General features: G+C 40.3%; 1 protein-coding gene across 2 annotated transcripts; it reads left to right on the top strand.

The window, feature by feature from the left end:
* Positions 1-1,521: 1,521 nt before the first annotated feature.
* ptena (phosphatase and tensin homolog A) lies at positions 1,522-11,908 on the top strand. Of its 2 annotated transcripts, XM_067518672.1 has the most exons (10): positions 1,522-2,324; positions 5,924-6,008; positions 6,119-6,163; positions 6,255-6,298; positions 6,502-6,740; positions 6,940-7,081; positions 9,144-9,212; positions 9,743-9,909; positions 10,540-10,791; positions 10,910-11,908. In XM_067518672.1, exons 1-10 carry the CDS (start codon positions 2,246-2,248, stop codon positions 11,093-11,095), a joined length of 1,308 nt encoding a protein of 435 aa, XP_067374773.1. In that variant the 5' UTR covers positions 1,522-2,245; the 3' UTR covers positions 11,096-11,908. The 2 variants fall into 2 exon arrangements, with proteins under 2 accessions (XP_067374773.1, XP_067374779.1); XM_067518678.1 differs by lacking the exon at positions 9,144-9,212.
* Positions 11,909-14,536: the final 2,628 nt, after the last annotated feature.

Below are 14,536 nucleotides of genomic sequence, written 5' to 3'. Positions count from 1 at the left end.
TGAACTGCACCCTCAGTGCTTTATAAATCTATTGTACATCCAACATGTCATGCGACTGAGAAATGACCAGGACGGCTACATGTATAAACCTCTTGTGTCCTGGAGGCCTAATTTTTCTGAATATAGGCTAACCCTATTTGTAGGCACACATTTCCTCTCTGGTGTTCAGATATAATAAAAAGGTTGATGGCAGGCCTGCTTATTTAAATGAGAAAATTAGTTAACACAGATTTCATCTGGAGTGATTTGCACAGCTGTCTTGCATGCATGCGGTTAAAGTGGGGCCTCCTTGCCTGGAGATGTATAAGTTAAAATCATGGCTCTCATTCAGTGACTGGAGCTTTTCAACTCAATTGATAACGGAATCTGCCTCTAGTGCAACTTTCTGAAACGCACAACATAGACATTTGCAGCTGTTTGAATGCTATAGTGGGAATCCACACTAAAACTGCACCTAACTCATATTTTTTAGAATCAATACATTAGTTTTTTATATTTTGGTTTTTAACACGTCAGAAAAATGGGGGGAGAAAATCCAAGATTACATATTTACATTACTCAGTCAAAAAGTAATCCACCATAAGGAAGTAAGAGAACCAGTAATCATTTACATTAGAGGAGTTGGGATGACATTGTTGACAACTTAATTTTCTGTGGATCATCAGCTGATTAATCAACTGATTACTTCAGCTCAAACTGAAACCTTGAAAAACGTTACCTAACAAGGTACATATGTTAATTCTGCTAAATAAATAAATGTAAATATAGTGTAAATTATTATAATTGTTATTATTATTATTATTATTCCCGTCTTCCGTATGTTTTTGGCGCATAATTATTTCGGCATATGTTCATTCAAACTTCAGCTTATAAATGACATTGTTGCTTGTGTACCGCTTTTTCATATCTTTTATACTTTGTAAGATTTTAATACTTTTATACTTTTTAAAATTATGACGTCGACGATGACATCATCGATGACGTCCTTTCAGCGCCGAAGCATTCACAGTGCATGTTCTTTTGGGAAATGCTTTTTCTAGTTTTTTGCATTGCTATTGTGCCTTCCAGAAAATAATGTGATAATAATACCACTGCCATCTAGATGCAATTAACGTTAGTATAATTTAAATTGCTTTGAATAAGAATGTGTGTGACATAATGAAGATAGTGTAAATTGTATTAATTTTATTTTGCAAATATAATATTTATCACACAGATTAAACGATGAAAAGTGACATTATGTTGGAAACTTCCTTAATTACAACCACACGTGATCACTTTGACAGAAGGGACCGTCGCGTGCAGACTTATTTTATTCTTCCGCCAGAAGCACACAATAACTCTATTATTGCGCTTTTTAGGGTGGAAACATTTGCAAAGGTAAGTAGTTGATAATCAGGTTCTAATATTAATCATTTAAACAATGCGAATAAAGATTGCATTTATCGCTTTATTTGAAACAGTGGGACTATATAACGAAGGCGGCGGGATATTTGTTCTAAAATCCCAGCCTGCACTAGCTTCTTTTTTCCTTCGGTGGAGGCCATGATGGGACCCCGAGAGTTCAGATGGAGTGAGAGGTGTGAGAAAAGATGATTACCCGGGACGGAACTGTCAAACCAATCTGTGCAGATTTGTGATCTTTGTATAGTCTATATACATTCAAGGTGGAGCCTGTCACTTTTTTTCCGATGTGTTCTTGGCAATCAGTCGATGACAATGTTGAATCGTTAGGAGGCTTTTGGATCGAAAAAGGAGGCAGCATTAGCTATTGTTGCTAGGGTAGCTGTGCTAGCTAGCTGCTTAGCTAGCGAGCTAGCTACGTCCGAGTGACTGGATACGGGTTTCGGGAACCGTGCCGGTCCAACCGTGAGTTCTCTATCCTCTCGCTGTCAATCGCGGCGGCAGCTATTGAGTCATCAGCGTGGACCGTGTCTGGCATCTAGAGGTTTATCTGTGGACAACTGCATGTATTTTAATCGGGGCTGTTTGCAACACGAATTGCAGGATTGGGAAAGTCGGGCCTGCACGGAGGGGCAGACCAGGGCCCGTCTTTATGATCCAGAGGAAGCCTTTCTAATCCTACCAACAGCCACTGCTAGCTCTGCTGGCTAGGACTTCTCTGCAAGGGACTGCAAATTTAAGAGAGCAGACCGACTGACTGCGACATACACGAACAGTCAGCCTATACAAGAAAAACCTGTTTCCATCATTTACCCCATATAGACTCCTGTCACCTGCTACAATGGCTGCAATTATAAAAGAAATGGTCAGCCGGAACAAAAGGAGATATCAGGAGGATGGGTTCGATCTGGACTTGACATGTATCCTTCCTTGTGTTGTTACACGGGAGCCAGGACGCTGATTATTAACATGTAATAGTTGCATTGATAATTACAAGTGGAACCAGAAATGTCAGTGCGATAACGTGATGGATCTAGCTTCCCTGTGACTTTGCTAACTGGCTAGTTGGTCAGAGAGCGCAGCTTCACTGTCACACAGCACGTTTGAAAGGTGGTGGATCTGTCAAAGCCGCACGCTTAAATGTCACTGTCGCTTATATCTACCAGCCCCGTTCAATTGGTCTTTAATGCGTGCCTTTATAGAATTAATGTAACTTGGAGGCATCCAATGGACCAGCTAGATTAGGATTGTGACACCGTTAGTGACATCAAGCATTTTTATTATTCAGTTGGCATTTTGAAGCTAGATGATGTGTTCTGTTTACTCCAAAATAGCTTTTTATTCAACAATTGCTTGACAACACATTTAGATATACTGTGTGTAGTCCATTATGTGGTAGGTCTTTGGTTAAAGATGGCTAAACTGTAAACTCCCACCTTGGTTCCCCTGAATTTATTGATGGATTTTAACAAATGAAAGGATTTTGCCTTATTTTGGGATATAATAATTTCAAGATTTAAGTCTGGCATTTTCAGTCCCCTTAGCAGGACTTATTTCTAATATGTTACAACTGATAATAGTTGACCTGGTTCTCTGGTGTAATACCACTGGTACTAAAGTTGGTACTTGTATAGGTGGGCATAGACCAGAATGGCAAGTCATTGTGGCTGACCATGGACAACTAAATGCAAACTTGAATATGTGACGGTGTTTGGATTGGTCATGGTTGCACTGGATATGCACTTGACTTTGTAAAAGGATGTCACTCCTCCTTTTCAGTCTCTTGAGTGCTGAGTTGGAAATTGTTTTTAGAGCTGAAGCAAATGGTTACTTGTGGGGTCAACTAACAACAGAATAATCTGCAACAATTAAGCATGTTTTTTAAGGCAAGATTCATAGATTCTGCCTTCTCTCTCATATGTGAACAAAGTAGGCAATGGGAAATTATGATAGAATTTTTTTTTTTCATGTCAACCTTTTGAGCTGCAGCGTAGTGTTTATCCCTGTGGTGAAATTAACGGTAACATTACTGAAGTGTTTTTTCCTTTTTAAAAGAATGGGAATCAAAGCTGAGCTGACTGAATTACCTTGATTCAGTACAGCCCCGATAGATAGAAACACATCGAAGTGTCAGCTGTGATGTATGTGTGATTGCAAGTCCTAAAACGTGCATAACAGTTTTCAGTTTGTCAGTAGACACTTAAATGTGCCAAAGTGCTTTTAACTGCTTAAGCTGAAACATGCATCACAACATTTGATCAGACCTGTTTGTATAATGTGGTTAAACTTGGGTCACATCTGTCAGTAGAGGACTCTGTGGTGTTGCATTAAAGTCTTGAGCAGGTGTGAAGTGGGCCCACCACCCAAAAGTGGCATCTTCCATTCGCTTGAAGACTCCTAACTCTCAGATGTGGGCCCTTTCGAACTACCCCTGTTATCATTTTTGGCATAGTATCTAAAAACAATATGGGCTCTGTGTAGTTATGTAATGCAGTATCACAGTTCTGGGAATTGCCCTTAAAATAGAGTTGCCCTGATCTTGTATCAGCGTTGCTGTTTGAGTGCTCTCTCCGTCTCTTACTCTCAGCCCTCCACTTCTCCTTAGCTCTTTTTCTCTACTACTCCCACTTGAATTCTCCCTCCCTCTGTTTGCCCCCTTTCCGTTGCTTCCCTCCTTTCCTGTTTTCCCCACCCCCTCCACACTCAATAATTGCCGGCTCCCACTCTCCCTATTCCCCCCCTTTTTCTCGCTCTCAGTTGTGGATTTGGCATATGCATAGAGCTGAGGCAGGGCTTTAAAGGAAAGGCGTGCCTTCAACGGTGTGCCCCCCCCTACAGTCCCCCCCCCAGCTGCAGAGACCAAGCCTCACCCCCATGCCCTGTTGTGACGCTCTTCCAGAGGCTCTGGAGCTTTTAGAATGGCCTGATTTGGTATCACTTTGCCAGTTGTGTCATAGGGTAGACTAGTCCATTAACCAGCATAGAAAACCTGAATTAACCTAATTAGGTCTTTGAGGCATTAATAGATGGCATTATGGCACAGTAAATACAGATAGGCTCATCTGCACTACAGGGAGGTAGCCTGGCAGTATGCAAATAATACTGTATATTTTCCACGGGGTTTGTTGAAGTCATGCATCAAGGCCTCTGCTGCATATACTCCAGCTGCATAGAGCTGCGTTAAGCCATTTATTGAATTTCACAGCTTTTTATTAAGGTTGATCAGTAGTTTATTTTTTTCCCTAAATGTTTAGAATGTAATTTCTCTTTTTGTGTCTGTTGTGCAGTTTACCTTGTCTGCTTGATGCTTAAATTCCAACATTTTTGTTTACTAGCAGGTGTGTACAATGGAACAGGTTGTTCCTGTGTGTTTTTTGTAAGTACACACTTACACAGTTTAAGATTCTTTAGAAACAGCTGTACTTTCTGACCAGACTTGTCTGCTGTATATTTGTGTGTGCCCTAGTCAAATTTTTCTGACCAGTTAAAGTGATTTTGCTCAGAAGAAAAAAGTCCCGCTGAATATGAAACAGACACATCCAATTAGTAATCTTCTGCCTCTCTATTTCTGACACTTTGGCACAGGAAGTGTAAGAAAAGGTTGCCCTTTAGTCAGCGGTTAAAGTGTGAAATCCCACAGCTTATGGCGACAAGCAGATTTCAGTTACAGGTAGGCGTTTCAGCCGAGTCTTGAAGACATGCATGCCATTTCAATTATTCTTTTCGCCACAACATGACACTGATGTGTGCCTTTAAGATTGTACGTCACCATATAATTGACCACGACATTCGGCGCCATATTTAATGATGTAAGGCATCAGCAAAGCAGACAAGATGTAGAACGAAGAAGGTGCAACCTGAAATAAGCCTAATTGTGGAATCTGGTATGTGCATGTTTGCGCTTGCACCGTGTTCGTCATTGAATGTGGCAGAAGTGTACCAGACACAGTGTTTTTGTTTCAATTTTTTTTTTTAAACACATGTTCTGTGTTGCCTGCATTAGATCTCATAGATATTCAAATTGCTCCAGCTGAGCTTGAAAGAGAGATAACCCGAACATTTGCGATCATCCCAATATAACTTTGGGCTCTAAAAATACATACAGGTCAGGGAGCGGAGAGTCTCCTCGTGCACCTACATGTGGGCCTGGCATGAGCAGGAGCACTGTTACTCCTGTCCTCTCTCTCTGCCTTTCACTATCAAGGCCATCTGTCACACACACACACTGGTCAGCACCTCCCCAACCTATCCATAAATACAATGAAACTCATTTTAACATTGGCTGAAACATTCCCATGTTCTCCTTCTCATCTTTGCTTTCTTGTAAATGTGCTCCATTGCTAAGTCTTTATAGATAGTTGCTTGTTTTAATTTCAAAAAGCGTCATTAATGCACAGGGAGAGCTATTCTTTGAATGAAAGAGCCCCTCAGAAATCACACCTTTGTGCCTCTTTTTGTGAAAAGTCTTTATTTCCATGGGCATGCAAAATGTACATTTCCTTGATTCCTACCTGAACAGATATCTACCCAAACATAATTGCTATGGGCTTTCCAGCAGAGAGGCTCGAAGGTGTATACAGAAACAATATAGATGACGTAGTACGGTAAGTTTTGTAATCTCTACTTCTGTGTTGTGGTTATGGAAAAGCAGAAGATCCCGTTTATTGATCTAATAAATTAAAACTATGTCTGTATGTTCTCGTCCTGCAAACAGGTTTTTGGATTCAAAACATAAAAACCATTACAAAATCTACAACCTGTAAGTGTTACCTGTTGTTCCCACCTTAAATACTCTTTACTTACTAACTTCCTCTGTGATCACTAATTAGATTTTGTTCTTCCCATTTCAGCTGCGCTGAAAGACACTACGATGCTGCCAAATTTAACTGCAGAGGTAGGTGGATTTGCATGTTGTACAGATGCTTTTCCTCAATCTGAAAAACAGTCTGATGACACACAAGGTGACTAAAGTCTGCCTAAATGCCCACTGTGCCTTCCTCTTGTTTTTTTTTCTTCTGACCTGTTTGCCTCTTTGTTCCACAATTCTAAAATCTCATGTTTCAACGTTACGTGGGCCTGCATCCCGTCATGCATCAGTTGCACAGTACCCCTTTGAAGACCACAACCCTCCTCAGCTGGAGCTAATTAAACCGTTCTGTGAAGACCTGGACCACTGGCTCAGTGAGGATGACAATCATGTGGCAGCCATCCACTGTAAGGCCGGGAAGGGCCGCACTGGAGTCATGATCTGTGCATATCTCCTCCATCGCGGTAAATTTCAGGAGGCCCAGGAAGCACTTGACTTTTATGGTGAAGTCAGGACAAGGGACAAAAAGGTGAGATGTTGCTTGGAGACCCAGTGCATAGAATACAAAAAATACTCTGGTCAATGGAAAATATTTGGCATTTTTGCTTAAATGGTGACTCAAAAAGATTATCTAAATATCTGTCCATTTTCAATTTCAGCTTTAGTTGCAAATACTTCATACACGTCTGTTTGTTGAGAATATCTTAACATTCTTAGTGTTTTTGCAGGGAGTTACGATCCCGAGCCAGCGCCGCTACGTCTACTACTACAGCCACCTGCTGAAGAACCAGCTAGAGTACAAGCCGGTGGCGCTTCTCTTCCACAAAATGGTGTTTGAGACGCTACCTATGTTCAGCGGGGGCACTTGCAGTGAGTCACGCTCATGTTCAACTTTAACTCTTAACTAGGGTGTAGGCTTGCATGCCGCTGTTCAAATGGAACGAGGGCCTTGGATGTGTTGTGCACTGTGGGGCTCACCCACGCTACAGTTTAGCACCACACAACAGAGCAGGTCATCTGTGGTAGAGCTGAGTTGTCCTCCAGTGAACGTGTGTGGCTGAATTCGTTTCAGTGTTTTTGGACCATTTTACCGAAATGTCAGTCTCCTATAGTTGCTGCTTACAACAAGGTCAACTAATCCTTTGTAGAAAAAGCTTACAAAAAGCCTAAGTCAGATATTTTGTTATGGTGGAATTTTCAAGCGTTATTAGGATCATGAGATCCGGGGGCATCTGTAGCTCAGTCGTAGTTGTCCACGGACCACAGGGTCAGTGGTTCGATCCCCGGTCCTGGCTATATGTCAAAGTGTCTCTGGGCAAGACATTGAACCCCTAACAGCCCTTCCCCTCCCCAGCTGTGCAGTGCCGGTCCAAGCCTGGTAGAAATTGCGTCAGGAAGGGCATCCGGTGTAAAAACTGAGCCAAATCAACATGGTCACAATGATCCGCTGTGGTGACCCTGAACTCACGGGATGAGCCGAAAGGACAAAAAAAAAGAGGATCATAAGATCAATTTTTTTGGCATCGCTCACTTAAGAAAAAGCTTTTGAAAACAAAAAATGAACTGCAGTTTAAGAATTGTATCATCTCAGAGGACACCAGACTGTTGCAAACATGGGAAAAGTAAGCATTTGAGCTACCATATTTGTAGTTTTATTTCTTTATTTTCTGGTATGATATTTTTCTTAAGTCGTGTGTACTGTGTAAACACGGTAGAGAACTCAAAGCCCTCCACAGGGGACATAAACTATGCGCCTATAAGATATATACAGTCTGCAAGAGCTTTGTGTTTTGTTTTTTAAACAAAACCACACATTTTACAAATTTTAAGCTATGATTTATATAAAAATGCACTTGCACAATGCTCAAGTGTTAAGCCACTGTAGTTAGTTTTCATCGCTGCAATACAAGCTTCAAAATTAAAGTGGTATACGAGCAGACCATTTACAAGTATATACCTATTACTGCATGTTTATTCTCGAGTAAAGCTTGAGCAGTATGACTTTTGAGTCACCTAGCTGATACTTATTGTCCCGAGTTCAGTGGCAGAGGTGCAAAGATACAAAACAGCAGTCTCATTTAGAAAGTACAGGATTTATGTTTAAGCCAAAGCATAATAAACTTTGCTGCTGATTTGATGCTCTTCTCATCATCAGTGTTGTCATTCATATGACTTGCATCATATTTCATGTTTGTAGATACGTAATTTCATTGTTCATGTTCTTATTTTTCCAAGGTCTTAATATTTCAATGTATACACACTTTGTGGTGTGTTTACGATGCTTTATTTTTTTGTTCAGATGTGTCTGAGTCACATGTTGTGTCAATGTTGTGCGTTTCTTATATCTGAATTTGTTCATTTTTAACAGGCAGTCAGACAAAGCCTTTTCTTTTTATTTCTGTGGCTTTTTCACCTTAACACCTGACTGTACTCAACAGCCCTGATTGTATTTATCCTTTTATTTCCTCTTAACTCTCCCTTTTTTTAAAACGGCCCTATTCTGACTTGGACGTTTTGATACATGTACACATACACATCACTCTATGTCTAGCCACAGGATTTAGCTCCCCACAACAATCAACATTAAAAAAAGCTAGTTAGCTAGCTAGAAATTTCTCTGCTTTTCAGTGTATTAAATCCGCTAAAGAAAACTCTGTTAACGTCATTTTGAGATGTTCGGCATTATTAGGTTTCCCCTTTCGTCCTTCCCCTTTGTGTATTTCACAACACATTAGATTCTATGTCAAATCTACCAGATGCACACCTACACTTCAAAAGCCATGCAATGTATGTTATTTATAGGAAAAGCTATGTAGATGCAAATATCTGTAAATAGTTGTTTAGAGCTCTTGTGTTTGTGCCTGCTGTGCTGTCAAGCCCCTGACAGGTCAGTCAGGCCCTCTTTGTGATAATCTCCTTCTTTCTCTCTAAGGGGACAGTACCGTTAAAAACAGGAGTGAGCCGACCCCTCAGGGCTTCAAGAAAGGGAATTGGCATTGGGGTAAATGATCCTTTCATCCATTATTATTTCACTCATTTGCCTTTATGTTGCCCCAGAGATCCACCAGGCAAGAGCAGTCTAAGGTAGACATGTTGCCTAGCAGGATAGGACTAGCTTACAGCAGTATGAAGTCCTTTCCAACACCACCCCCACCCTGTCAGGAAGTAGGAAGGGTTAAAATATTTCTATATGATATGTGTTGCACTGGTCCAAGACCAAACCATGACTGTCTTATCAGAATAGGGTCCTGTGTCTCTGGTTCTGGGTCTCTTTGGGCGTTATATTTTGTGGTCTGTAACTTTCCCTCCCTCCTGCTCAATTTTAATGTTTTGTGACTGTTTTGCACTTATTCAGTGCAGCGAGGTGGGGATGTGCTGTGATTTGTTTTGTTTTTTTAATCAAACTAATGTAATAACTTGGGTGTCCTGTCTTGCTCTCATGATTTAATTTCACTCACTTGTCTTTTTCTGTTTCTCTTTCCTCCTCACAAATCCCCCCCTACCCAAATGCAATGTTAACAATTTTTGCAGATCCCCAGTTTGTGGTGTACCAGCTCAAAGTAAAGATTCACACATCGAACCCCACTCACACGCGGCGCGAGGACAAGAACATGATATTTGAGTTCCCTCAGCCGCTGCCAGTTTGTGGAGACATCAAAGTGGAGTTCTTCCATAAACAGAATAAGATGATGAAGAAGGTTTGTTTTGCTTTTTCAGGGGCTTCCTGTCTGTCAATAAGTTTGTTCCAGCTGTCGATTCTCATTAATTCAACAATAACCAGGCAGTTGACATATCACTTAGCTAGGTGCCAAAAATGTTTGAAAATTGTTTCTCAGGCATGCTATTAAACTTTTTTTCTTCTTTCTAAAGCCCGAAGGTTACTTCTATGTATTATAGACCTCGCTAATTTCAAAAACACAAGAATGAGCCACACAGCCTTGCACTGCATGGCATGTTCCTAATTACCACAAACATGGGCTCTAGTTGATATTGAGTATATGCCACATTCCCTGTCCTGCTGCAATGGAGTAATATGGCACAGCTGACTCACATAAACCACTTACTACGGTTTGATTAAACTTTCTCAGCCTATTAAAAAGTAAAACTATAGTTTTTTTTACTGGGGATGTGAATAATTACAAACAGCTCAAATAGGCTTGAGGCAGAGGGAACAGACAAGCTAAATCAAAGTTTTGAGAGAGAACCTAATTCTTTTAATGGTTGACGTAAGAAAAATAGAACATCAGCTTTAGTCAACAAGACTGAACGCATTAACCTTTTAGCCCAGTTTTCATTAAATCTCATCTCTCGTCACCTCTGACCTCCAGGACAAAATGTTCCACTTTTGGGTGAACACCTTCTTTATTCCTGGACCAGAGGAGAGTGGGGACAAGATGGAGAATGGGGCGGTGAACAATGTAGAAAGCCAGCAGGGAGGATCGGGACTTGGCCAGGGGCAGCCGCAGAGCGGAGAGGTCAGGGAAACCGACAGGGACTACCTCATCCTGACGCTCACTAAAAATGACTTGGACAAGGCCAACAAAGACAAAGCTAACCGCTACTTCTCTCCAAACTTCAAGGTAAGCAGTGGCTGAAGCTGATATTTTGAGTTGGATTGAAGGAATTATTATCTGTAAGTTGTTGATAATTGTTTACATTGCACAGACTGAAGTCAGTTATATTAATATTCAATTCCAGGTGAAGTTGTATTTTACAAAAACCGTGGAGGAGCCTTCAAATTCAGAGGCAAGCACTTCGACATCGGTCACCCCGGACGTTAGCGACAATGAGCCAGACCATTATCGATACTCTGACACCACTGACTCTGATCCGGAAAATGAACCTTTTGATGAAGAGCAGCACACACAAATCACAAAGGTGTGAACTCTTTTTAAACAGGAAAAGAAGAACATATACAGCAGAAAAAAGGAGAAAACTTGAATATAAACTCAAAAGAAGAACCTTTGTCCCTTCCCTCCCCCAGACGGCAATAGAATATCATCATGTCAAATGCCAATTTTAGGGAAAAAAGATAAATATCCTGACCAATATATTGTTTTATTTTTTTATTTTTCCCCTTTTTTTTTTTTTTCTTTTTTCCCTTTGGCACGGCCATGTACCATGTGCAAGGTATTGACACTGTTGCCCCATGGGAAAAGGTGCTGTAGCTATAAAAATGTATTTATATATATATGTATACATACGTATATGTATATACATATTTACATACATATATAAACAAACTTTCTTTTGTGTCAATGACAATGGAAAATTACCACAATCAGGAGATGGGAGTTGAAGTGTGGGAGAAGTTAGAATGATGTACTAGGACTATGCTGCTCCTTCTCCTGTCTAAACCAAGGCCAGTGCTGCAGTCACTTTGTTTCACTCCCTCTCTTCTCTCCCCCATCCTCTCTTCTTTTACTGTCCCTTACCTCCATCCTATCCTCCTTTACTGTGAATGCTTCTTGTGCTCTTTGCAGGCTGTCTCATGTGACTTTTGGCCTTTGTGCAGTGCAAACTGCATGCGGGCAGTGGGTTGGGGGTGGGCAGGGGTTATGAAGAGGCTGTGATGATGTCTAAAGCATTGCCATTCCTGTTCCCACTGTGTATACGTTAAATTATGCAGAACAAGGCATCCCATGTAATTGTTAATGTTTTTTTATCCTAAGATAATAAAATATAATACACAAAACAGCAGGGAGACAAGTGTTTGCAATAATGTCAACACTACATTTAAAGGATAATAGTACTGATTTGCATGTATTGGAATTGGACTCCATCCCTAATAAATGTATGCAATGTTGTCTTTTCTTAAAGAAAGCAGCTTTGAGACATCTCTTCTGCGTGGGGTTCCCCAGTGCTTTGACTCATTCTCAGAAAATTACATCAGAAGTTTATGTAATATTCTCCCTTTGCAGTTCAGTTAATGAAAATCTTGCAGAATGACAGTAGGTGTAATATGCAGTTGCCATCCAATAGTCCCCAGTGTAGTTTTTTATTCTTACACCATTGCTGTCAACTGAAGTCATGACTGTGAGAGCACACCGATCCCATAACCTGAGCTCCAGCTTTTGTGAGGTGGGGGTATGTGCAAAGTTTGCATGAGCGCTGCACTCGGTGAGGAAAAATGCTGTATAGCAGGTTGTCGTTGCAGCTGCTGGAGCTGTGTTAACAGTAACTTCCTGTTTTAAAGGTCAGTGCTGCAAATAGCGGGTGGGACCTGATGCAGGGAAGTGATGGAAGGATTATAATTAAAAGTTCAAATGAGGGCAAAGTGCCAACTTCAAACAAATAGCCAGTAAGTTGAGCATGTAATAAATATGGCAGTCTGAGTGAGAGAAAAGGTTTAATCTGGCTCATTATGGAGAGCAACTGTTTTCTATCATTTAAACTTGTCTGGTAGTGGAAGTTTGTTTGCAGATTAGATGGAGATTTTTTGTTTTGATATTTCAGCCAAGTAACAGTACATTTCCATTTCCTGAATTGATTTCAAAGCAAACTGACCCCTGTACCCTGATTAAAGACATTAATGTTTGAGAGCCAAAAGTTGCCTGACCTCATACCAAACCATCAGCGTTGCATGCAGAGTAGCCGCTGCTGGCTAATCAAGGCGTTCTCCACATAAAATGAGCAGAGGAGGAAGGAAAGGCTACCAGCCCAGAAGGGAGGAGCACGAGGCCTTGGTTAGACAAGTCTGCTCTGCCTACAGACTTGTGTGACTCTGCAAATGAAAGAGTAACAGGATTAACAACCATGTCACTGTGATAGCAGAGCAGAGTGGCAAGACCCTGGCTAAAGCATAGCCCAAGTCTCCTGATAATAAAATAAAGTATGAATTAAACATATATATATTAAAAAAATGTTCCACCCCCAGAGGCAGGCAAACACATAATCTCCCTCTGCTTTATTAAGACTCAATCCCCAGCTCTTACGTGTTGATAGAGACATCAAAGCCAACCAGTGCAGTGTCAAATGAGACACGCAGCAGTCACAGGGGCCCAACTGTAATTGGCTAAGCTCAGAAGGAGGGAGAGACTCTGATAGATAAATAATGAATGTGTTTGTGCTGGGTTGAGAAAGACCAGAGAGAGATGCTTCAGCTCTCCACAGGCAAGCGAGACTGAAGAGAAGGAAGAGAGCCGACTTCAGTGGAGCTCAAGCTTGAGAGTCTACAGCAGACCCAGCAGCAGAAACAGCAACTGAAATATTAATCTAATCAATATACAACTTTATTTTTATGTTTGAACACTGGCTTCGCTTTGCTATTAGAAGTTTGTTTGCCTGATTTTTGTTTTCTGCATCAACATCTGTAAAGATGCAGAAAATGGCAATTTGGGGGAATTTTTGCTTTGTATATTTTAACCTGAATTTCTTTTCAATATGTGGACCAAAAAATTATACTTCTGGCCAGAAAGTAATGGTATAAAATACAGTATTTTAGGGTATGGCCTGAAACAAAACAGAGCATGTTATCTTTGAGCTGCATTTACAATCTGTTGATCTGTTCTAGTAAGCTTTAAGAATCTCAGTCACTTATGAAAGTTAATTCATGCCCGAAGAAATGTGAATCAAATCATAATCAAAAATCTTCTTCTTATCTTAAAATTTATTTTTAATTTTGTTTTGGAGGTCAATAATATGACAATCTGATAACAAATATTATCAGGTTGTCAGATGGACTAGAAATGTTATGAGAGTCCAAACTCTGATACATAATTTTTTAAACTATGTTAAAACTATGCGTTATTATCCCAGAATTATAAGATAGCAAATCAAAGTTAAAAGCAATATTTAAAAAAAAAAAAAGAGCTTTTCATCATCATCTTAAGGGATTAATTTGGCTATTTTGTTTTTAATAGAGGTCTATAGCACAGACGGATAAATTCTTCCAGGTTGCACACTGACACACTGTTAACATATTCAGAGGCAAGTCATGTTGGCTTTAGTTGTCGATGTGGGGTTGTTGAAAATACAATTTATTTAGAAAAGTCATCCTTTAGAACAATGATCTGCTGTGGCGACCCTGAACTCACGGGATAAGCCAAAAGGAAAAAAAAAAAAAAACCTTTAGGTGAATCACCTACTCTGAAGGTGGTGAACTGGACTCTAACCAGAATGCATATAAGTAAAACTGTGGCACAGTTTGGATTCTGTTATCAGTGTGGCATAGAATTAAATCGGTGTTTTGTTGAAAGTAAGGCACATCACATCGCTAAATATCTGCTCAATGATTGTAGGAACTTTTAAATGTTAATTGTGTAGTTTGTTGTGTTCATAGTATTCCTAAATGTACCTGGGTAGACTAAGCACTGAATGTGAAAT

The sequence above is a fragment of the Channa argus genome, chromosome 1 (assembly GCF_033026475.1).
Source record: "Channa argus isolate prfri chromosome 1, Channa argus male v1.0, whole genome shotgun sequence".
Classification (NCBI taxonomy): domain Eukaryota; kingdom Metazoa; phylum Chordata; class Actinopteri; order Anabantiformes; family Channidae; genus Channa; species Channa argus.
Note: the sequence above shows the minus strand (reverse complement) of the source record. Positions and strands in the feature narration are given on the sequence as shown.